Source organism: Hyperoodon ampullatus, assembly GCF_949752795.1.
Source record: "Hyperoodon ampullatus genome assembly, chromosome: 1".
NCBI lineage: Eukaryota > Metazoa > Chordata > Mammalia > Artiodactyla > Ziphiidae > Hyperoodon > Hyperoodon ampullatus.
The window spans coordinates 15,051,540-15,073,685 of NC_136914.1; the positions used below are offsets into that span (position 1 = coordinate 15,051,540).

Genomic DNA, 22,146 nt, shown 5'->3' on the forward strand with positions numbered 1-22,146 from the left:
CTCATGCAGCTCAATAACAAAAAAACAAACAACCCAATCCAAAAATGGGCAGAAGACCTAAATAAACATTTCTCCACAGAAGATATACAGACTGCCAACAAACACATGAAAGAATGCTCAACATCTTTAATCATTAGAGAAATGCAAATCAAAACTACAATGAGATATCATCTCACACCAGTCAGAATGGCCATCATCAAAAAATCTAGAAACAATAAATGCTGGAGAGGGTGTGGAGAAAAGGGAACACTCTTGCACTGCTGGTGGGAATGGGAATTGGTACAGCCACTATGGAGAACAGTATGGAGGTTCCTTAGAAAACTACAAATAGAACTACCATATGACCCAGCAATCCCACTACTGGGCATATACCCTGAGAAAACCATAATTCAAAAAGAGTCATGTACCAAAATGTTCATAGCAGCCCTATTCACAATAGCCCGGAGATGGAAACAACCTACGTGTCCATCATCAGATGAATGGATAAAGAAGATGTGGTACATATATACAATGGAATATTACTCAGCCATGAAAAGAAATGAAATTGAGCTATTTGTAATGAGGTGGATAGACCTAGAGTCTGTCATACAGAGTGAAGTAAGTCAGAAAGAGAAAGACAAATACCATATGCTAACACATATATATGGAATTTAAGAAGAAAAAAAATGTCATGAAGAACCTAGGGGTAAGACAGGAATAAAGACACAGACCTACTAGAGAATGGACTTGAGGATATGGGGAGGGGGAAGGGTAAGCTGTGACAAAGCGAAAGAGAGGCATGGACATATATACACTACCAAATGTAAGGTAGATAGCTAGTGGGAAGCAGCCGCATAGCACAGGGAGATCAGCTCGGTGCTTTGTGACCGCCTGGAGGGGTGGGATAGGGAGGGTGGGAGGGAGACGCAAGAGGGAGGGGATATGGGAACATATGTATATGTATAGCTGATTCATTTTGTTATAAAGCAGAAAGTAAGACATCATTGTTAAGCAATTATACTCCAATAAAGATGTAAAAAAAAAAGAGTGAATATTACAGAGACTATTTCCTGTTATCAGTTACTAATGGACACTATTTATGTTTTTTCCCTAACCCTATGATAAACTTATAGATTTAAACTTATTACTTTTGACCTTGAAAAACCTACATTTTTTTGTGTCAACCCAGAGGAGGTGAGCATCTGTGTCTCATTCACTGTGCACAGTTCAGTGCAGCACATTGAAAAGGCTCATATGCCAATGTTTCATTCTGTTAATGGCAGATGCCATAGATAAGAGGTAGAAAGAAAAGAAAGGAAAGAAAAAGAAAAGAAAGTGACATTATGTATAGCTGCCTTATATTCCTACAAAGAAGAGCTCTTTTATTTTTGGAGCTCAAATAATACTAGTCTAATACCTGATGCCTACCAGGGTTTCAATGATTTTAGTCTATGTTTAACTTTGCTGCCATTATCAAATTAATGTGGTAAATATTTATTGAGTGCTAGAAACTCTTCTAGACGCTAGGAATAAATCCGTGAAAAAAAGAGACAGGGCTCCTTCCTAAAGGATAGTATTTGCCCATAGAGGCAAAAGTGGTGATTTGAAGGAAATCACGCACTGTGAAACAAAAATCACCATGTTTCTGGGACTACAAAAAATAACATAAAGAGTATCTGAGATAATTTCAAACTTGCCTTTATAAATTATTCATTAAAGTAGTAATTTTAAATAATTTAGCAGAAATAATTCATAACCTTTCCTCTAAATGTAAGATTATCTTCCTGGGAAGCTTCCTCCAACTGTCCCTCTTTCTCTGGGCTCCTGTGACCCCCTGGAGCTATAGCTCCTTACAATGTATAGGGCTGCAGTGGCTGAGGAGTGGTCAATAACCTCAGTCGGGCTGACTGGATCCAAGTCGCAGGCCTGCCACCATTTGAGCAAATGATATAAACTCTCAATGCCTCATCTGTAAATCAGAGTTTAAAATATTACCTACCATGGGTTTGTTGAGAGGAATTAAATGAGATAAAGTAAGTAAGGTGCTTAGAATTATTCTTGACACAGAGTACACAAAATGCAAATGTTGGTTCTTATTAGTACAGCACACACTACATTAGTGAGACTTATCTTTGTGATTTTATTTTCTCTTCCCTCTTCTTGGGTGCCTGCTGAGTGTATGGGTTTTATTTATTTTATTTATCTCACATTCCTCTATCTTCCCTCAGTATCTAGAAGAGTATCTAGTTTGAAGCCAAGTGTGTTAAACTTCTAAGAATTCATGAGGGTTTATTTTTATTTTTAATAATGATACTCAAAAAAATCCATTTTTGAGATAAACAATCACTCTAAGACTACTTCATTCTGTATCCATGATTTTTAGTCCTGGGACATGGAGTGATTGAATTTAAAAAATCTGCTATCTTGACTTTAATGTTATTCATGTCAATTTTATTCAGGTACTTAACTTATCAAAGAAAAGAAAAGAAAGGAATAGAAAAGGAAAGAAAAGGAAAGGAAAGAACAGAAAAGAAATTGTACCACCCGTTACTGCTGTGTTCAATCAATGGTTTCCTGGTGATTCACAGACCGATAGTATCCGCATCATCTATGAATTTGTGAAAAATGTAAAATTCTTTGGCCCACCCCAGATCTGTGGTATCAGAAATTCTAAATGGGGCCTAGCAATCTGAGTTTTAACAAACCTTCCAAGCGATTCGGATGCCCACTAAAGTTTGAGAGCAAAAGTATCAATACAAAAAAGAATGGGGCTTGGTTTGCGTAAATAAGCAAGAGTAGATAGCCAATAAAATTGAGATTAACCTAATAGAGAGTGAAATAAAACTGCAAAGGGTACAAAGTATGTCTGGACTAGACTTTCTCTCCATTCTATTCAGTTTCTCTAAGGGTGTCCCTCTTTTATCATGGTTTACATTTTTAAAAATATCTTCTCATGGGTAGTAAACAGAAAAGATTCAAATAGAACAGACAGTTTAATGCTAAAAGATATTTCCCTTAATTATTTCTTAGAGAAACACAATCTGACAGCACTGTGAGAAGTAAAGCATTGTTAGAAACAATATTCCAACCAAACATCACACATTATATTCTTACAGAAGGAATCTCCATTTGGATTCTGTTGATAATGATCATGGAGGATACAATTTCTTATAGTCAGTCAAATATCATGGGCAGAGGTCATGCTTCTTTCCCAGATTGCCATTACTGCCAAGAATTTCTTCTGTAAAAGTGCAATTCTCAACTTTCTGTGAGAAAGCTCATCTTTCTGGCTTCCAGGATGACTCCAGTCAGAAACTGTTTCTCAGCTAGATAGGAATGATGTGAAAGTAACTGAGACCACGGAGCAAAGTGCTTGAACTTGAAAGCTTGTTCTTTATCGTGTGCTGTTAATCCTGCTGTTATCACACACTTTGGATTCTCAGCCTAATTTGTTACATTTTTTTTCCTCATCTGCTATCCTGGTCCTTGTATTTTATACTGCCCTGTTCATAATCTGTCCTGTAGGCTTCTATTCATTCCTTATCCAAATATCTATATACCTAAACTCAGTCTTCAACTTTGGAGATGCTTAAAATGAAGGAAGGTATATACCAAATGAAATTTAGGTTCACTACAAAGAAAATGAGTCCAAATGGCAGTTAATAGAAACTTGACATAATCCTCTCCTCTGTTTCTTCTGGATAGTGCTTTTTTTTTTCACTTGTTAACATCCTGCATTCTCTCAATCAGTCTGAATATTCAATTACTTTTAGATATTTTACAGAATCTGGGGGGTCTTGGGGAGCAGTTAATCAGAACTATACTTCTTTATCTTTGCAATATTTGCTTTAGAGACACTATCCATTGATACAGACTTTAAGGAGAAACCAAAAGATCTACATGGTATTCTTGGTACAAAGATTTGGGGAACACCTGGATCCACTGGGGGGCATTTTTGGTATTAATGAATAGTTTTGTAAATCACAAATTATTTTGTGGCATTTTCCACTCTTACTCTCTGAAGTAGGATGTGACATGGTTGATCACTTTCTTCCCTCAGAAGCATTTTCTTCACTTGTTTCTTAAGACACCATACTCCTACTTCAGCCGGCATTCCTGCTGTCAGTCTCCTTTTATGGAAACTTTTCTTCCAGATCTCTAAATACTGCATTGCCCAGGACTCAGACCTTTGCTCTGAACTATACTTTTCTATCGAATGATCTCATCCAGTCCATGGCTGTGAATACCACATATGACCTCCTTCCTGGGCTTTTGACAATAGGTCACCATCGTCCCTTTCAAATATCTACCAAGTAAGAGCAAGTGTCAACACCTCCACTGCCAACACCAGGTGACAGCCACCATCATGTCTCCCTGAGACCACTATGGCCTCCTATCTGGTTTCTCTGCTTCCATTCTCATACACCTGTAATCTGTTCTCTATAGCAACAATTTTTAAAATGTAAATTAGATGATACCAAACCATTTAAAAATCTTTGCATGACTTTTCATCACCTCCTAACTCCTTATACTCTCACTTTACTGTATTTTTGTCATTACCAGTATCCCTTTTGAAATAAAACTGCTTATTTTGTTATTGTTTTTCTGCTGCCCTCACTAAAATAAAACTCCATAAAAACAGATTTTTCTATAATGGTCCCCTGTGTCTGGAGTGCCTAGAAGAGTGTCTGACACTTTGCTTACACTTGTAATATAAATGAATAAATAAGACTGCTTAACAGAATCATTTTTGATCAAAGTTTTCTTAATTGAGAGAAAATATTACATTTGCAGACTCACCTTCTTCATCTATAACTACAGAGCCCTCAATTATTACACAACTGTTCCCTTATTGTAACAACACAATTATGTGATGTTACAGTGATGGCAATGAGCAGAATGCGAAACGAATTATGAATGTTGTTGAGAGGTGGAGAAGGTTAACCACTCATTGGTCAAAGTGGTCAAGGGTTGGCCTCAATGCTTGTTGGACTCAGGATGGCACATGGCCTATCTCTACAGTGTTACAATGCAGCCTGAGACCAGGGAAGTTTCTTTGATTCTGCAAGACATATTGCTCTGTCTTCCCTATGTTCCCAGTAGACTCAAGGTCAGAGGTGCTTCCTGGTCTGAGGAATAACTCAAATACAGAGAAAGCCAAATTCTAGCTCCGATATAAATTTTTCTTCCTTTCCCCCCACCTCCTTCCCTAATTTTTACTTATATCCTTAATCCATAGTCATGTTTATAAGCATTCATTTTCAAACTTCACATCTGGAGAAATACAGACTCCTTGAAGAAACACTGTAAAAGTGAATAATAGCAGTATAATACTGAAAAAAATGGGTGGTTTTTTTTTGGTTAATCAAGTAAAAAATCATTTTGCAGGATTCACAGTGGTTGTTTAATTTTATTATTATTTGATACAAATTAAACCATCAATTCATGAAATTAACTTGAAAATATGCTAAAAATATCCTTGGTAGGATATGTGAAAATCTGTACTGGTAGGTTGTGTTATCAAAAAAAATGAAGTGGAAGAATCCATCATTTTACAGTCAATTTATATGCCAAAGCTCCAATTCACTCAAGCTCTACAAGTTTTGATAATGTGTTATGTGTAAATCTGTTCCTAATTTTGTGTATTTACCAACAGAGTGATGCGTTTGTTACTAATTTGAAGTGAGTTTACATGACTACATTTTTTCCTATCATCTATTACTTCTCATGTCAGAATGCAAAATAATCTTCACCATTTCTTTTCTTTTGCATTGATTTCTTCATTGCCCCAATTTTCTTCTCCAGTGGTTTAAAATGAAAACTAGAAAGGTCCACACAACTTCATGCATTGTGAAATTGATATTTTGGGAAGACATTAAAAATTGTTTTTTGTAAAATATCCTTGATAATTGCTTCCATCTGTTCCTAATTTTCTTTTCAGGGAATAAGATTAGTAATTCCTCATTTTCAAAAACTTTTCTTTCCATGTAGAACAATGCTACATTTAGAAGATCCCTGGCTCAATTCCATAGGTATCAAGAAAAGGAGTAGTCACAAATAGTTTTAAAATAATAGTTTTGATGTTAACAAAACCATGAAATAAACAGAAATAAATCTAACAACGGTTTTTAAGAATTTCAAAAAATATTTTTTTGGAAAGATGTAAAAAAAACCCAAATAAATATCATGCTTATGACACAGAGAGTTAAGTATAATAAAAATGACAGTTTTTACTAAATTAATCTACAATGTTCTTTCAATTTTATTAGAGTATTTCATGGAATTTGACAAATTGATTCTAAATATAGGACAACTAAAGGACAACTAAACTTTAGGGCAACTAAAGGAATAAGGAGAGCAAAAATAATTTCAAGAATGAGGTGGGGATCAGCTCTGATACCAAGTTTTATGATGAATTTAATTATATGCTTCATAATATAACATATAAATTAAAAGACAAGCTATGAATTAAATAGACATTTGCAATGTATAAAACTGACAAATGTTACTATCCAGTATATATATAGACAGAGAGAGAGAGAGAGAGAGAGAGAGAGAGAAATCTCCCAAAATTCAGTAAGAAAAAAATAACCAACATAAATAAATGAAGACTATTAAATGTAAATTCACTGAGGAAAAATGAAATGTAAATAAACAGAAGAAAAATGCTCAACTATATCTGTAATGACAATGTCAATTAAAAAGTGAGATACCACTTCCCGCCTGTTAGACTGCAAAAAATACATTTAACTCACAGTTCTTAACATAGAAAAGATGTGGAACAATGGCACAATACTGCTGGTAGAATTATTTATAAATTAGTAAAAGTATCTTCCACAGAAATTTGAAAATATCTAGCACTACAGAATAAGTACATACCTGTTTAACTCAGAAATTCTATTGGTAATTGTATCTCCTGAGGAATTATAACATATATGCATAGGAATTCATATGTAAGAATGTTCATGATAGAATTAATTGCAACAATAAAACATTTGAAAACATTATTACCCATTAATAATAATGGGGGGCTTCCCTGGTGGCGCAGTGGTTGAGAGTCCGCCTGCCGATGCAGGGGAAACGGGTTCGTGCCCCGGTCTGGGAAGATCCCACATGCCGCGGAGCGGCTGGGCCCGTGACCCATGGCCGCTGGGCCTGTGCGTCCGGAGCCTGTGCTCCGCGATGGGAGAGGCCACAACAGTGAGAGGCCCACATACCACAAAAAAAAAAAAAAAAAAAAAAAAAAAAAAAATAATAATGGGTAATAATGGAGAACAGATACATACTGTGGTATAGTCAAACAATCCAATGCTATAGAATATTTCAAATGAATGACCTAGATCTACATAAAGACATGTATAAATATAAAAAAATTAACACTGGGCAAAAATAGTACATTGAAGAAAAAGTATGATTATCATTTACACAAAATCTACAAAATTGCACATGACTGTATATGAATTAAGGAAACAAATGTATGTAGTAAAAGAATGAAGAACTGCAAGGGAATGGTCATCAATAAGTTTAATTAAAGTAATGGTTACTTTTCAAGTGTATGGAATCACAAAGGGAAACAGAAAAATTCGACTATATCTGTAGAATTTTACTTCTTATAAAAAAAGATCTGAAGCAAATGTGACAAAATGTTAAGATCTGGCAATCCTAAATGACAGGTACAGGTGTTGTTTATATTATTTTCTGTATTTTTCTGCATGTTTAAATTATTTGATGATATAAAAAGAAACAACTCAGTGACATTCAGTTCTCCTCTACTCAGATAGCAAATGAGCTATTTTCTGTGAACCTAAAGATATTACAAGTCCAAGATAAATCCTAGGGCCACAGTGACTACTACATGTGTACTGAATATCCAGTTACATGCTCCTCATTTCACAGACATTTTAGGAGATAATATACTGAATTAATATTTCCACATGTCGCTGGTGATCATACGCTGTCCTGTTTCAGATTAAGATATTACCACTTTTTGTAAATGGTTAAACATTTGGACATGCTTTGCTAGAAACTGGCATGGGCTTTGTTAAACCATTCTCCTTTCTGGATGAAGATACATGATCTGCCTCAAAGTAACCTAGTTTCCTTTTCCCCAGACTGCTACTCCCGGAGATTTAACCTGCAACTCCAGCCACTTTTAGAAACAAGCGATACAACTTACTTTTTCCTATCAATAACAAGAGATCCTCAGCATTACCCAGCCTTTGAAAGGGTTCGGAAGAGAAGTTAGGGAAATTCACATACCTGCTGCAGCTTAAGACTTATAAGACTCTGGAATATGGCTTGAAACTCAGGATAGGGGAGAGCTACAGAAGGACTAAAGCAATTGTGTTAGTCCAGGTGTGCTGTTCTACCTCACCACTACACCAAGTCAAGTCATTCAACCTGATCTCCTGGTGGCTCAGACCATGTGTGTTTATACAGACAACTACAACCAAAATGGAAGCTGCTCACGGCGATACTCTTATTTTAAGGGATGCACTCTGATATCTTCTATTCTAGTGTCTTATATATCAGAAACATTGTCTGTTATGATCTCCTATATTGATTTCACAAGCCCTGATGATTCACACACTAGAAAGTTGTTAGGAATTATTTCTATGACTATTATGTTCAAAGTGCATGTATGATACATTGCATTAATATATCAAGTTCATTTGGAAACCTTTTATTATATTCTACTTCCAGGGAGAACTTTTTCAGTGGAAAATTCTTATCAATGGAAAATGGTATTTTTAATTCAATAATGAAGCATTACAGGGTAAGAGAACATTAAAACAGATTTGATTTCCTGTACACTTTCTATCTTATCTCTGCAACTCTCCTACCCCCCTCAACTTTGCCTAAGGGAAAAAAAAGTAAATGAGGAAGTTTATTGGCTAGACAGAAGTGAAAATGACCAAGACATAGTGGCACGGAATAGCAGTTTACTTATTATAAATGAAGTGACAGGGACTAAATCCAGAATTTACCAGAATCAACTTGGAAAAGAAAAGAGGATGGAATAATAATAAGATAAATAGTTTTGATTAACATAGCATTTAATTTCATATTTTTAAAGAACAATAGGTATCTGTGGGTAGTTCCATGTCTCCTCCTTAGGACAGGTCAATACTAAAGTATGCTCTGTCAGTTCCTTATGATTATTTCCCCTCACAATGTCCTAACCTCCAATTTATTTCAGCTAAAATATAGAGTAATAAATAAATGTTTAATAAATGAAACATTTCACCAAATAACTGGAGAACTGTCTTCAGGGACAGACATTTGGAAATATACCCAATTCATTGTTTGCTGAATTTACCTCTCAGAATATCTCTAGTGGTGTTTCTAGAGAAGTTCTTCAATAACCTACCATTAATTCCACTTTATGTATAAAGGCTTCTCAAATCTTATCAATTCAACTTAAACATTATGAAAATATAGGTGCAAGGTCTTAAAGACCAGATATTCTGAGGCTGACATTGATCCAAGATTACAGGGCCAAGGAGGCAAGCGAAACATGAGTTCAGCCATATTCATGTCTATCTTGCATATTTTATTATGTAATTTGTATTATGTTATTTTGCACTTCCACTACGAATTAGAACCTAATGTTATGTTATTTGCTTGTTATGGGTTTAATAGCATCTGCCATCTAGCAATACCCAGCAATATGGTTTCTGAATGAATCACCTAGATTATATTGAACTTTCCATTTTTAGCTTCTTTTTAAAAATGCAATTTTTTATAAAAATAGTTTTTCAAATACAGAATAATCATTACTTTCTAAGAATGGTTCAAAATTTTCATATGCTGTTAACTTTCTAACCTTTGTAAAGAGAGAGTAATATGAAGCCATTAGGGATCGATAAACTTGGCTGCCCACTGGAATCATCTGGGAAACTTTAAAAAGTACTGATAGCTGGAACCCACTCCCAGATTCTTCATTAATTTGGGGGGTGTGGCCTAGGCATGGGATATTCTGAAGGCTCTGCAGCTAATTATAATATGCACCAAGTTTGAGAACCACTGCTCTAAACCCTTGATACTCAGTGAAAGGTCTGAGCACGAGCGGCATCAGCTTTACCTTGAAGCTTGTTTGAAAAGCAGAAGCTTGACTGTACCCCATACCTACTGAATCAGATCCACATGATCAGGTGCTCCAATTTAATCAATCCAGAATTCCTTTTCTATAAAAATAAAGGACCAAGTCTATTCCATCCTTTCCAACTCTAAAATTCGTATCCTACAACCTAAATGAGACACTGAGAAGCACTTTCAATCCCACCTTGAATTCTTAATCTATAAAATGAGAGACCACAGCCATCCTCTCCTCTCCAACCCCACAATTCTCGTTCCACAACCCTAAACAAATATAATGCTGAGGGAATTTGTAAAGTTGTGCAATAACTCCATCTTCATACCTTTGGATACACCTTCTCTTCCTTAGAATTCCTGTTTCCTTTCTCTTTTCTCACTGAGACACATAATTCAAGACCTAGGTAAAATCCCACCTCCTTTAGGAAGCATATCCTGAAGAATAATCCAGCTTTTCTCTAAAATTCTTTTGTCAGCATAATGAATTTCATGAAGTGTAGCACCTTGTTTCTTTCTATTATTACATTATATATGATCTTGTTTCTCCAGTTAAATGATGAGTGTCTTAAGTGAGAGATCATGTCATGTTCCTTTTCTATCCCAACCTAATGTCTAACCTTTGTAGTGAATTGTGTTGTTAAAATGTATATGGGAAATAAAAATAAGTTTGCACTACTATCACAAATTAGTTATTCAAAACTAGCCTACCATTGACCTTTCTCCATAATGTAACCTCACCATACATAATGCAGGTTCTAGCACATCTGGGTGAATCACAGTCGGCTGTGCCTTAAGGCTCCTATTCTTTTCTTCCTGCTTCCCTCAGGCCTGCCAGCCTGATGATAAAACTGCTTCAAATAGCACAGAAAAAAATCTCTGCTCATTAGTCCTACAGTATGCCTACAGGAGACCTCTAATATCCTTTTGCTCCATGCCTATCTTACTCACCATTACATCTCCATCATAGTGATTGGCACATACTGGGCATATAACCGTATTATAAACAATGTGTCAACCAATTACGCAGAAACAAACTAATATAGAAAGTATGCTACTGGGCTCGTGATAAAATTTAGAAGTATGATTTTTTTATAGTATCTCCTATATATGCTTTTCTTTATATATGTATATATATATTTATATGATAAAAATAATATGTAGTCATTGTACAAAATACAGATAAAGCAAACTAAAAAAACGTAATCTCCGAAATTGCACAACCCAAACATAACTGTTAGCAGAGGCATATCTGTCCAGACCATCAATTTATATATATATGTATATATATATACATATATATAAACATATGCTATTAAACATATATACTTTTTAAAACAGAGGATCACACTCTATCTACTGCTGTATACCCTGCTTTTATTTGATTAAATATATATCAAAGCATCACTCCAGCCAGCAAATCAATTTATGATAAAATTTGTTTATGATGGTTGCATTAACAGATGCACCAAAATTTATTTGATCAGTTACCTATCTTTGGAAGTTATTTCCATTTTTGGTAACTATAAATAATGTTATGATGAACAACTGTCATCACACATTATCCAAATATTTCCTTAGAATAAAAACCACTTCTCTCACCAGGGGATGGGGATTGTCAAAACATTTCATCAGCAATGCTATAATATTTATATTATAAATATTGCTATAATATTTATTAAGTAGTTACATACATTGAAATGTGACAAATAGAATAATTGATGCATTTGGAAAATACTCACATTCTTTTTGAGGGTAGATTTCAGTTTGGAGTGATTGGAATTCATAATATGGTATCTCCTGTTTGAATGTTGATGTGAGAATATGATCAAGTTCATCAATGTCATTCTGTTTTCAAATGAAAAGGAAATTTTTTCTTAGTTCAGGTATATACAGAGAAACTCATCTTAGTGTAATATAATAGAAAATTATTGACTGGAGGAAATACTGAGTAATCTTTAATAATACTTACACCTTTTTTTTAAAGAATAATACAAAACATCAGGGACTTGCCTAAAAGCCAATTATTAGAATAATAGAAGAACGGATGTAAGAAATAAGTCTTTGCTTTTGGATGAGTTAATTTACTTAAATACTCACTAATTTTAGAAGAGCATAACAGGAGGTCAATGATAACACTGAAATTTGTTTCAATAATAAATTCTGTTAAAATACATGTTACATTTTAATAAATGAAATAATAAAATGATGAGTCTGATTCTTTACCTTAAGGGTTAGCAATGGAATAGTCTTAAATAGATTATTTTATTTCTGTGTCAAAGTGAGGGAGAATATTCATCTTGGCCTATTTTTCCCCTTTAAATATAAAATAACTATATATCAACTTTATTTCCCTAATCTGAACATTTTGGGAGGAGCCATGCAGAATCCAAGTGTTCTACTACCAATGACATAACCTATTGCAAAGGCCACCGTTCTTTTGAACTGAGTTTTGTGAAGCAATGTCTGGGACCAAATCGACATGTGACAGTTGATTAAAGCTGAGGAAGTGGGCCAATCAACAAAGCCATGGGGTGGAGAGAGAACTGTGAAACAAAAGTGTCCAATAAAGATGTTTGAAATGATTTCCAAATAAATTATACATATCGCCAATATGGAGTCACAGAAGTTAAATGACTGGATTGAAAAAAAAAAGATGTTACTCTATTTCTTCATTTTTCAATAATCTGGGCACATCAAATAATAAAGTGGTTCAGGCCTTTCTGGATTTTCTAAAAGTCCTACCTAGAAGTGGAGAGAAAGGATGAAAGTCTTTTTCTCAACCTATAGCTATGGTATGCAAAGCAAAATCCAACATTAATCGACTTAATGTTATGAACTATGCGAAGCCCTTTCATCCGGATCATTTATTAAAAAAAACAAAAAAGCAGATGGAGGGGAGATGAGACAACAAGCTCTGCCATCAAGACATTCAGGGACTTGTCATTGTTTTGGGGCAATGAACTGAGTTCTAGGTACTATTATACAAAATCTCTACAGGTCAGGTACAGGGCAGGCAAAAAGGGAAGTGGCTCAATTCCACAGAGGAAGAAACAGTCAGGAAAGGCTCTATGGAAGAGATGACCAAAGTTGAGATTGCTATGCAAATAAGGAGCTCTGGACTAAAGGCACAAATTGCATATAGTCAGGGAGGTGTCATGGAGCATGACCTGGTTAAGGATTTCAGGAATTTCCATAAGACTGCAGAAGAATGAGAGAGAGGAAGTGGGCATTTCAAAAAAGTGCCTTGTATGTCTGACAAAAAGATTTTAATTCATCAAGCAACAAGGAGTTGTTTAAGGCTTATAATACGTAACATGGATATGTTTGTTATGTGGATTAAATTAAGCTTATTTAAGTATCAGCATAACTATGACTGCTTATGCGGTTGAATATTGATATGAGTGGGACCTATTCTATTAATAATGTTGTGAAAACTTTATATTAGAGTAATTATTACTCAGTCTTTTCAGGAAGTCTTTGATAGGAACAGTGGGGCAAAACATTACTGGCAATGTATTTGCACATTCTTTATGCTAAAGCTCAAAAAGAATATGTTTTAGCTATAGGACTTGATAAAAGGAATTAAGAAATTATAAAAACCCTAACATTAGTTTATAAAGTTTCTTAAAAACTTGTGTCAATGACCATGAGAGTTCTGCATAGGCTATTATCTTGTCCTTGACATTTTAAAATAAAGAGATAAACTTACTATTTCTTCCCCAAAGTGTACAAGATTTAATGAGTAGAGATTAGTGTGTCAATACAGTTACTACACTCTTGTATAAGTTAGGCATAAGATAACCTCTCAGGTTCCTTCAGCTCTGAAATTCTGAGATATAGAGAATTCAAAAGAGCATGAGTTCCCAGGAGGAATCTTAGAAGTACAATTTCTCACACAGAGGAACTACGACACTTTAATGTGAGAAATGCTACAGCTTATATCATTGAACTTTTAAAATGAAGTAGCAGCGTTCTTAGAATCAGAACAAAAGCTCTCACTATGCAGAAAAGGATATTTAATTAATTAAGAAAGAGTGCAGATACCATTTAATATGCTAGCCTATGATAACTAGCTGAATCATTTCTGTTTTCAATTTCATAATCATGCTACTAGTATTATACCTGCATATAAATAAACTGTACAGAACACAAAACAAAGGTGTGAAAAATCACAGAAATGGTTACTAACATAATCCCCAAAGAATTTCTCCCCAGAAGATACCCTAACTAGAAAAACCTGATTTGAGTAGTTACGCTTCTTTTTAAATTTCAAGGATGAAAATAGGCATCATTTCTGAACACTGGCATCGAAATTGGAAAATGCCATAAATTTTTCTCTCCTTAAAATAAATTGTGCAACCCTAAGAATACTTGATGAGGTTGGCACAACTGTTCTCCAAGCAGAAAAATTAAAATGGAGTAGTTTAATATTTGTTCAGCAAAATTCACAACCAACCTAAGACATTAGTTATAAATGAGCAACTTGATACAAAAATAAGAGCAGAATAAAATGATAAAATTATATTGGCAATAGTGTTTGGTTTTAGGAAAAATTAAATATACATAAATAATATAAACATATATACATAAGCATGCACACATAGATCTCTATTTATCAAGAATATGAGAAAAAGAAAGCAGAAAAACTAATATACGAAATAGACAAAAAAATTAAATAGACAGAAGAATAATTACAAAATAATGAAGTAAACATATGACTTTTTCCAAGGGAATTTTTTCAGTGCCCTGTGATTGAATGTGGGATTGATGAATGTACTTAAAAAATAATTTGCATATATATTTATAGATCACAATTCTATTTGAATATGAAGATGTTATATACATATATACTTATTTCTATAAGCAACTTTATTATAATGAGTATTTCTTCCTAAGAGAGAAAAATACATGAAATATCTATTTTAAAAGATATTAGAATTATGGACTTTTACTTCTGGGAAGATGGAAGAGTTACACTTTCTCCTTTTCTTCTCCTTAAATGCAATGGAAATGGTCAGATTTCAATAGAAAATCAATTATCATACAAGAAACAAGAATCAGAAAGATCTCATAACTAAATGAAGAGACAATCAATAAAGGCCAAAACCAGATGAGAAGAATTTTGTAATTATCTGACAAAGATTTTAAAACAGCCATGATAAAAATGTTTCAACAAGCAATAACACTCATTCTTGAAATAAATAAATAAAAAATAGAAGGTCTCAGCAAGGAAATAGAAAGCCTCAACAAGGAAAGAGAAGGTATAAAAAATAACCAATTTGAAATTTTAGAACTGAAAAATGTAATAATCAAAATAAAACCTCAGTGGATGGGCTCAACAGCAGAATGGAAAGGATAGAGGAAAGAATCAGTAAACTTAAAGCTAGAACAATAAAAAATACTCAACCTGTACAACAGAGAGAAAATATACTGAAAAAAATAAATAGCATCTGAGGTACTTGTGAGAGTATAACAAAAAAATTTAACATTCATGTAATTTAGAGTCCCAGGAGGAGCGGAGAAAGAGGGTAGGGATGAAAAAGTACACAAAGAAATAATGACTGAAGACATCCTGAATTTAGCAAGAGACAAACATACAGATTCAAGAAACTGAGCAAACCACAAACAGGTTAAACCCAAAGAATTACATGCTGAGAGACATCATAAGTTACTTCAACAATTAAGGACAAAGAAAAAAATTTGAAATAAGGGAGAGAGCAACAAAACCTTACTTACAGGGTAAAAACAATTAGAAACACAGTAGTAACCATCGATGTAGGAAAGAAGAGGCACAGTATTTGTCAAGTGCTAAAAGAAAAAGAACTCTCAACCAAGAGTCTTATGCCTAGCAAAAACATCCTTCAGTAATGAAGCGGAAATTAGGACATTCTCAGATGAAGGAAAACTTAGGAAATTTGTTGCCAGCGGATACACCCTAAAACAAGAAATAAACAAATTCTCTAAACAGTAAGGGTATGATAAAAAAAAAGAATCATGGAACAGGGGTAAGGAAGAAAGAACACAGTAAATTAAAAAAATAGGTAAATACAATAGGCTTTCCTTCTCCTCTTGAGTTTTCTAAATTATGTTCGGTGTTTGAAGCAAAAACTAAAATACTATCTGATGTGGTTCTAAATGTATGTAGATGGAATATCTAAGGCTTTTATATCATAAATGGGGTAGGGGTAGAGGGAAAGAAAGGGAGATGATTTCAATACTTCACTCAAACAGGTAAAATGAGGACATATGTAGACTGTGATAAGTTATGAATATGTAACACTGTCTAGAGCAACCACTAAAAGAGATGTGCAAAGAGATGTACTCAAAACACAAGAGATACATCAAAATAGAAATCTTTAAAAAAATTTTAAGTAAAACACAGTAAGGCAAGAAAAACCCTAGATAAATAAAAAGCAGAGAGCAAACTAAAACCAAAAAATTAAATGGCAGACTAAAGCCCTAACACACCAATTATTACATTAAATGTAAATGGTCTAAACATACCAATTAAGACAGTGATTTGTAGGGTGGATTAAAAACATGATCTAGTGACACGCTCTCTTTAAGAAACTTACTTCAAATCACCAGTATGGACAGATAAAAGTGAAAGGATAAAAAAAATATAGATCATGGAATCATGACAAAGGAAAGCATGAGTAGCTATATTAATTTTAGATAAAGTAGACACTATAGCAAAGAAGATTACCAAAAACAGAAAGAGACATTATATACTGATAAAAGGATCAATCCACCAAGAAGACATAATAATCCTAAACGTGTATGCACCAAAGCTGCAAAAATATGTGAGGTAAAAGCGACAGAACTGATAGGAGAAATAGACAAACTTATAACTATAGTTGGAGACATAAATATGTCTTTCAAAAATGGATAGAACAAATGGACAGAAAATTAGCAAGAATATAGACAAACTCAATACACTATCATCCAATGATCTAACCAACAAGGAACTAAACAACATTTTTAGAACATTCCATCCAACAATAGCAGAATACACATTCTCTCCAAGTGCCTGTGGAACATAAAGGATGATAGAGCATCTCCTGGGATATAAACAAATCTCAACAAATTTAAAACAATTTAAATCATAAATGTTTTCTGACTACATGAAATCTAAGTAGAAATCCATAACATAAAGATAATGGGAAAGTCTCCAAACATTTGGAAGGCAAACAATACTTCTAAATAATCCAGAATCAAATAATAAATCTCAAGGGAAATGAAAAAGTAGATTAAACTCAATGAAAGTGAAATATAACATGTAAAAATTTGTGAAACACAGCTGAAGCAGGGCTGAGAGAAAATTTTATAGCACAAAATACATATATTAAAAAAGAGAGGGCTTCCCTGGTGGCGCAGTGGTTGAGAGTCTGCCTGCCGATGCAGGGGACATGGGTTCGTGCCCCGGTCCGGGAAGATCCCACATGCCGTGGAGCGGCTGGGCCCGTGAGCCATGGCCGCTGGGCCTGTGCGTCCGGAGCCTGTGCTCCGCAACAGGAGAGGCCACAACAGTGAGAGGCCCGCATACCGCAAAAAAAAAAAAAAAACCACACAACCTTAAATCTGCTGGTATATGTCCTGACAAATACACAATAAATATGGTGAATAAAATTACAACGCACATTGTTCTTTGAATAGAGATGTTCATCGGACTATGTGCAACATATCCAAATCGCCCAATTAAAGTAGTAGAGAAGCACATGAAGGAAACAATTACTGCAGTGTTGTATGCTGGAGAGGAAAAGCACAGCTTTTTAGACAACTTTTAAAATGTAATGTACACGAGAGCAAAGCCAAATGTCAAAGGAACCACCAAATGCCAACAAGGAGAAGCACAGTGTGGGCTGGGACACCACCATTGAGGCCAAGTAACCCTAAAACACAACAAGGTTCCTTTGTGTCCCTGCAGATCCTTCTTTTTTTTTTTTTTGCGGTACGCGGGCCTCTCACTGTTGTGGCCTCTCCCGTTGCAGAGCACAGGCTCTGGATGCGCAGGCTCAGCGGCCATGGCTCACGGGTCCAGCCGCTCCGTGGCATGTGGGATCCTCCCGGACCGGGGCACGAACCCGTGTCCCCTGCATCGGCAGGCAGACTCTCAACCACTGCTCCACCAGGGAAGCCCAGATCCTTCTTTTTAATCAAGGGTGGAGTCCAACTTTCACCATCTTGGTAAATTCAAGGTAGGGAAGCCTCATGTGGTCCAGATGCCAGTGGATGAGACGAACCCCGTGTCATACCTAGTCCAAGATGTGATGGAGACTGAGTGAATTGCAGCCTTTTCCATGTGTGTCAGGATTGTGATGGTGTAGCTCTGCCGGGTCTGAGATCTCAGACTCAGAATTTGTTTAATCTAATTCCACAATATGTGTAGGTCCCCTCATGACAATAGCAAAACCTCTAAACCCATCTTAAGTTGTATATATTAAACCAAATCTCTTAATGCATTTTACCAAGCTGTGGTCTGCTGTCACCAGCTTAGAGTAATTCTACCTCTCCATACTCAAACCTCAGGTTTAAAGTGCCTCTTTCCTGAGAGTAAAAGTCTGAATCAAGCTGTGACTGTCCAACAATCTTCCTTTTACTATAGGAACCAAGGCTCAGTGGAGGAGAGAAACCCTTCCTCACCTCTCATTTCTGACACTGAGGGTAAAAATGAAACAAAACATTTTCTAGTTACCTAAAAACTACTCAAAAAAGTTTTTATTCATTCAAAGCTGTAGAAGAAATCATGACTTGCATGTTACAACATTCTGAAAAACTGTTTGAGTCAAAAATTACATTTAATTTTCACTATAAACAAAGATTTTTTTCCTCCCCAAAGGCAAAACCAACACAAAAATGTGTTTTGGGGGCTACTTTACTTCTATGCTGACTGAATACTGATAATGCAATATAATGCTGTTATTAGTCTTTGTGTAATGAATAAAGTTTTTTAAGTAGAGGATAAGGTAGACGTGTCACAGGAAAGTGAAACGATCTGTATTTCAATGTGTTACTTTTATTCTTGCTTTGCAGTTACAATATAGATATTTTGTCAAATGTCCTTAGACTCCTCAGTTTGACAAATGGTATTTTACTCCCTGTCCTTCTCTAAGACATTTTTACCTTTTCTATTGTTCTAAAATGTATCATTCACAAAGGAGAACTCTAATAGAAAAATATGTCACACAAAATAAATAACAAAGCCTCCAGTTCCAAACTGGTTTAAACAATAAGGCTTCACGACAACCTGTCAACATTCCTATCATTGATGGTTCTGTTACAAGTCTTATGGAGTGTTTTGTGGTAAATCTGAAGATCGCATGTTCAATTCAACTACCTCTTTCTTCGCCTCTCCTCTGGTCTCCTCCCATGCCCACAGAAAAACTAAGGCCATTAAGCAAAGTTATAATTCTAATTATCAAGCAGCTATTAAAAGAAATGACATTTATTTCACTCTGAAAATCTGATGTAATAAGCACATAAAGAAGTTCCACATTAAGCAAGCTTTCTCTCCACTGAAAGTAGGTCAGGTAACAAAAAATAAAACAGAATTCAGAAATTAAACTAATGGCTTACAGTCGATCAAAATGCACTTTTGACATTCTAAGTCCATGAGTCCCTTAGGGCAGGGCACTCACATCATCTGTCACTCACTGGAGAAGGTCCAAACTCAGGGCCTTGGAGAGGACTAGAAACTTCTCACCAAGTCATCCTTGCTGAGGACTACTTTGTCACACTAGAGAAAAAAACCTGCAATGCCACTTTGCAGAGTTCCCAGAAAAGTTTAGCATTTCTGGAATTCCAAATAAATGTTGTTAATTTAAAGGAATAACTTTCACTGTCAGACAACAATGATAAATGAAACTAAGAAAAACATACACTGAGCTTGGAAATTTCCTCATGAAAATAACAATTACTAGATTAACACCACACACTTCCTTTTTGGTGGTACTCTTGTTTTTTCTGAGTGCTTAACCTCAAACCTTCTTTTATCTTGTATCGCCCACATCTGGATAAAGAGGAAATTCATTGTTTAAGAGTTCTCTTTAATCCTTCTGTCTTTCTTTATCTGGTCTGCAACAGCTTGAAAATGAGCCCATGACAACAGCTATTGTGTAATGGATAACCTGTCTCCCAGTGACATTATCTGGAATGACTTGACTTACACAAACTAATTCATCTACATTTCTGCATCACATAGGTCAATTTCTTCCTTTCCTAATGATCAGTAATTCATTCTTATTCAACCAACATTCAGACTTTATACCAAAGTATGCATTCGTTTATTCCACATTAGCTCTTTAGCTTATTGTCGACTTCATGGAAAGATCGATTTACCTGGTACACACCATCTCCTGGACCTGCTGCTCCCAATAGGCATTTCATAGACTTTGGGGTTGAATAGTATTTAATCTCTGCTGTGGCCTTAATGATTCCATCACAGTAGACAATGACACTGACAAAGCCAGCAGGAAAATCTTATAAAACACAAAGAGAGAGTTAGGAGCTGAGTCTATAAATGCATGTACCACAGTATTATATCTCTTAGAGAATATGAAGTCAGGCTTTAAGAATTCATAACAATTTTACTAGCTTTTAACACTTAATTGTTTTCTTTTTTTATCCTTAGTAGTTAGAAACCACAAAATAGAATATGTAATTTTGCACTTAATTGTTTAAAAAAACTTAAAGGATTAAAACATGTTAAAATTATAATAAAAGCAAAACACTAAATCTTTTCTCCTTATCTTCTAACCTCCATTTTTTGGAGTAATCTATAATCATCTCTACGTAATACTTTGAATTTACAACAGTAAAGTCATTCATTAAAAGTTAAGTATTTGTTGTTAATCTGAGGAAGAAAGTTCCCATTAATTACAGGAAAGTTTCTTAAAATTGTTTGGAAAAAGAAAGAGGAGAGTTGATTGAAATTATAGAACTTTTATTCAATTGATAACAATGAAAAACGCTTGGGAAGGCAAGGTTTAATGCCCTGTTATTTAAGTACTATTTACCCCACCCATTCATCCTTTTTGTGAACAAGTTGTTCAAGGTGACTGATATACCCCATTGTAAATGTTGCTGTAACACATCAAGAAAGTTAAAGTTACCCGAGACTGTTGTGCTCTCTGTGAAAGAATAACACTAAATAATCACTTCAATGGAAAGGTTGTGTTTTATTGTAACAAAATTAAAGAAAATTTAGCTCTTTAAATTCATTCACAGAACACACTTAAAAACTTTCACTCTTTGTCACAGAGATATTTCCCAAATTCTCCTGGAAAATTGTCATGCAAACATCTGGGGTTTGGAATAAGCCATTAAGTACAAGGCACCTGATGAAACCACCTGATGAAATGTTGAATATTTAAAAGTTCTTAAGGTTTAAGCATTAATTTTACTTTATCTCCCAAAGAGGGTAAAGGACCTCTTATAATATTGCTCAGGAAAATTTAAAGCCAACATAACAATCTTATATTTAACTAGATCAAGAAGCTAAAATTTCCTCCTCTCATATTGCTTGACTAGACACTTAACCTGTATTATAAAGAAAATATATGTAGAAAAGTTCTCTCTTCCAAAAGTAAGTATTCATCCAATAGAGAATGTAAGAGAAATCTCAAAAAAACTGAAAGTTGTAAAGTCCACCTCATCAGCTACAGCTGTGTGCACATAGTAAAGGGGGTTCTGGAGTTACTGGAGTGAAATGAAATCAATTTCAGTAGATTTCATAAAGATGATTTTGAAAGAAAATATTGACTTTGTTTATTAGAAAAGAGATTAGGAGTTTTATGATGGGATGTTAACCTTCTGAAAGAAAGTCAGGTGATAAATCATGAAAGATATATGGTGAGAATATTTGCTTGGTACTTCTTTGATATAGGATACTTAAAATATTCTAATTTCTTTAGAAGTTAACATGAGAATAAACTTATTTATTCCTGATATCTTGGTCAGCATAATTGTACTTCAACATAATTTTGTTTTTCTTTGAATTGTTACCAAGCTAAAAAGAGACATACATTTAAAAAGTATATTAGTATGGCAAAATGTTGGGTTGAGTAGAGAAAA

At 34.6% G+C, this 22,146-nt stretch overlaps 1 protein-coding gene across 2 annotated transcripts in view; it reads right to left on the reverse strand.

Moving 5' to 3' along the window:
* BANK1 (B cell scaffold protein with ankyrin repeats 1) overlaps window positions 1-22,146 on the reverse strand; it is a gene marked incomplete at its 3' end in the record, with an annotated part of 293,516 nt that overhangs the window by 206,547 nt on the left and 64,823 nt on the right. For both annotated transcript variants that reach the window (XM_079707706.1, XM_079707705.1), the window contains exons 4-5: window positions 20,413-20,552; window positions 11,814-11,919 (exon numbers count right to left, since the gene is read on the reverse strand). In XM_079707706.1, coding sequence (XP_079563832.1) covers window positions 11,814-11,919; window positions 20,413-20,552 — 246 coding nt within the window. The remainder of the gene's footprint in view (window positions 1-11,813; window positions 11,920-20,412; window positions 20,553-22,146) is intronic.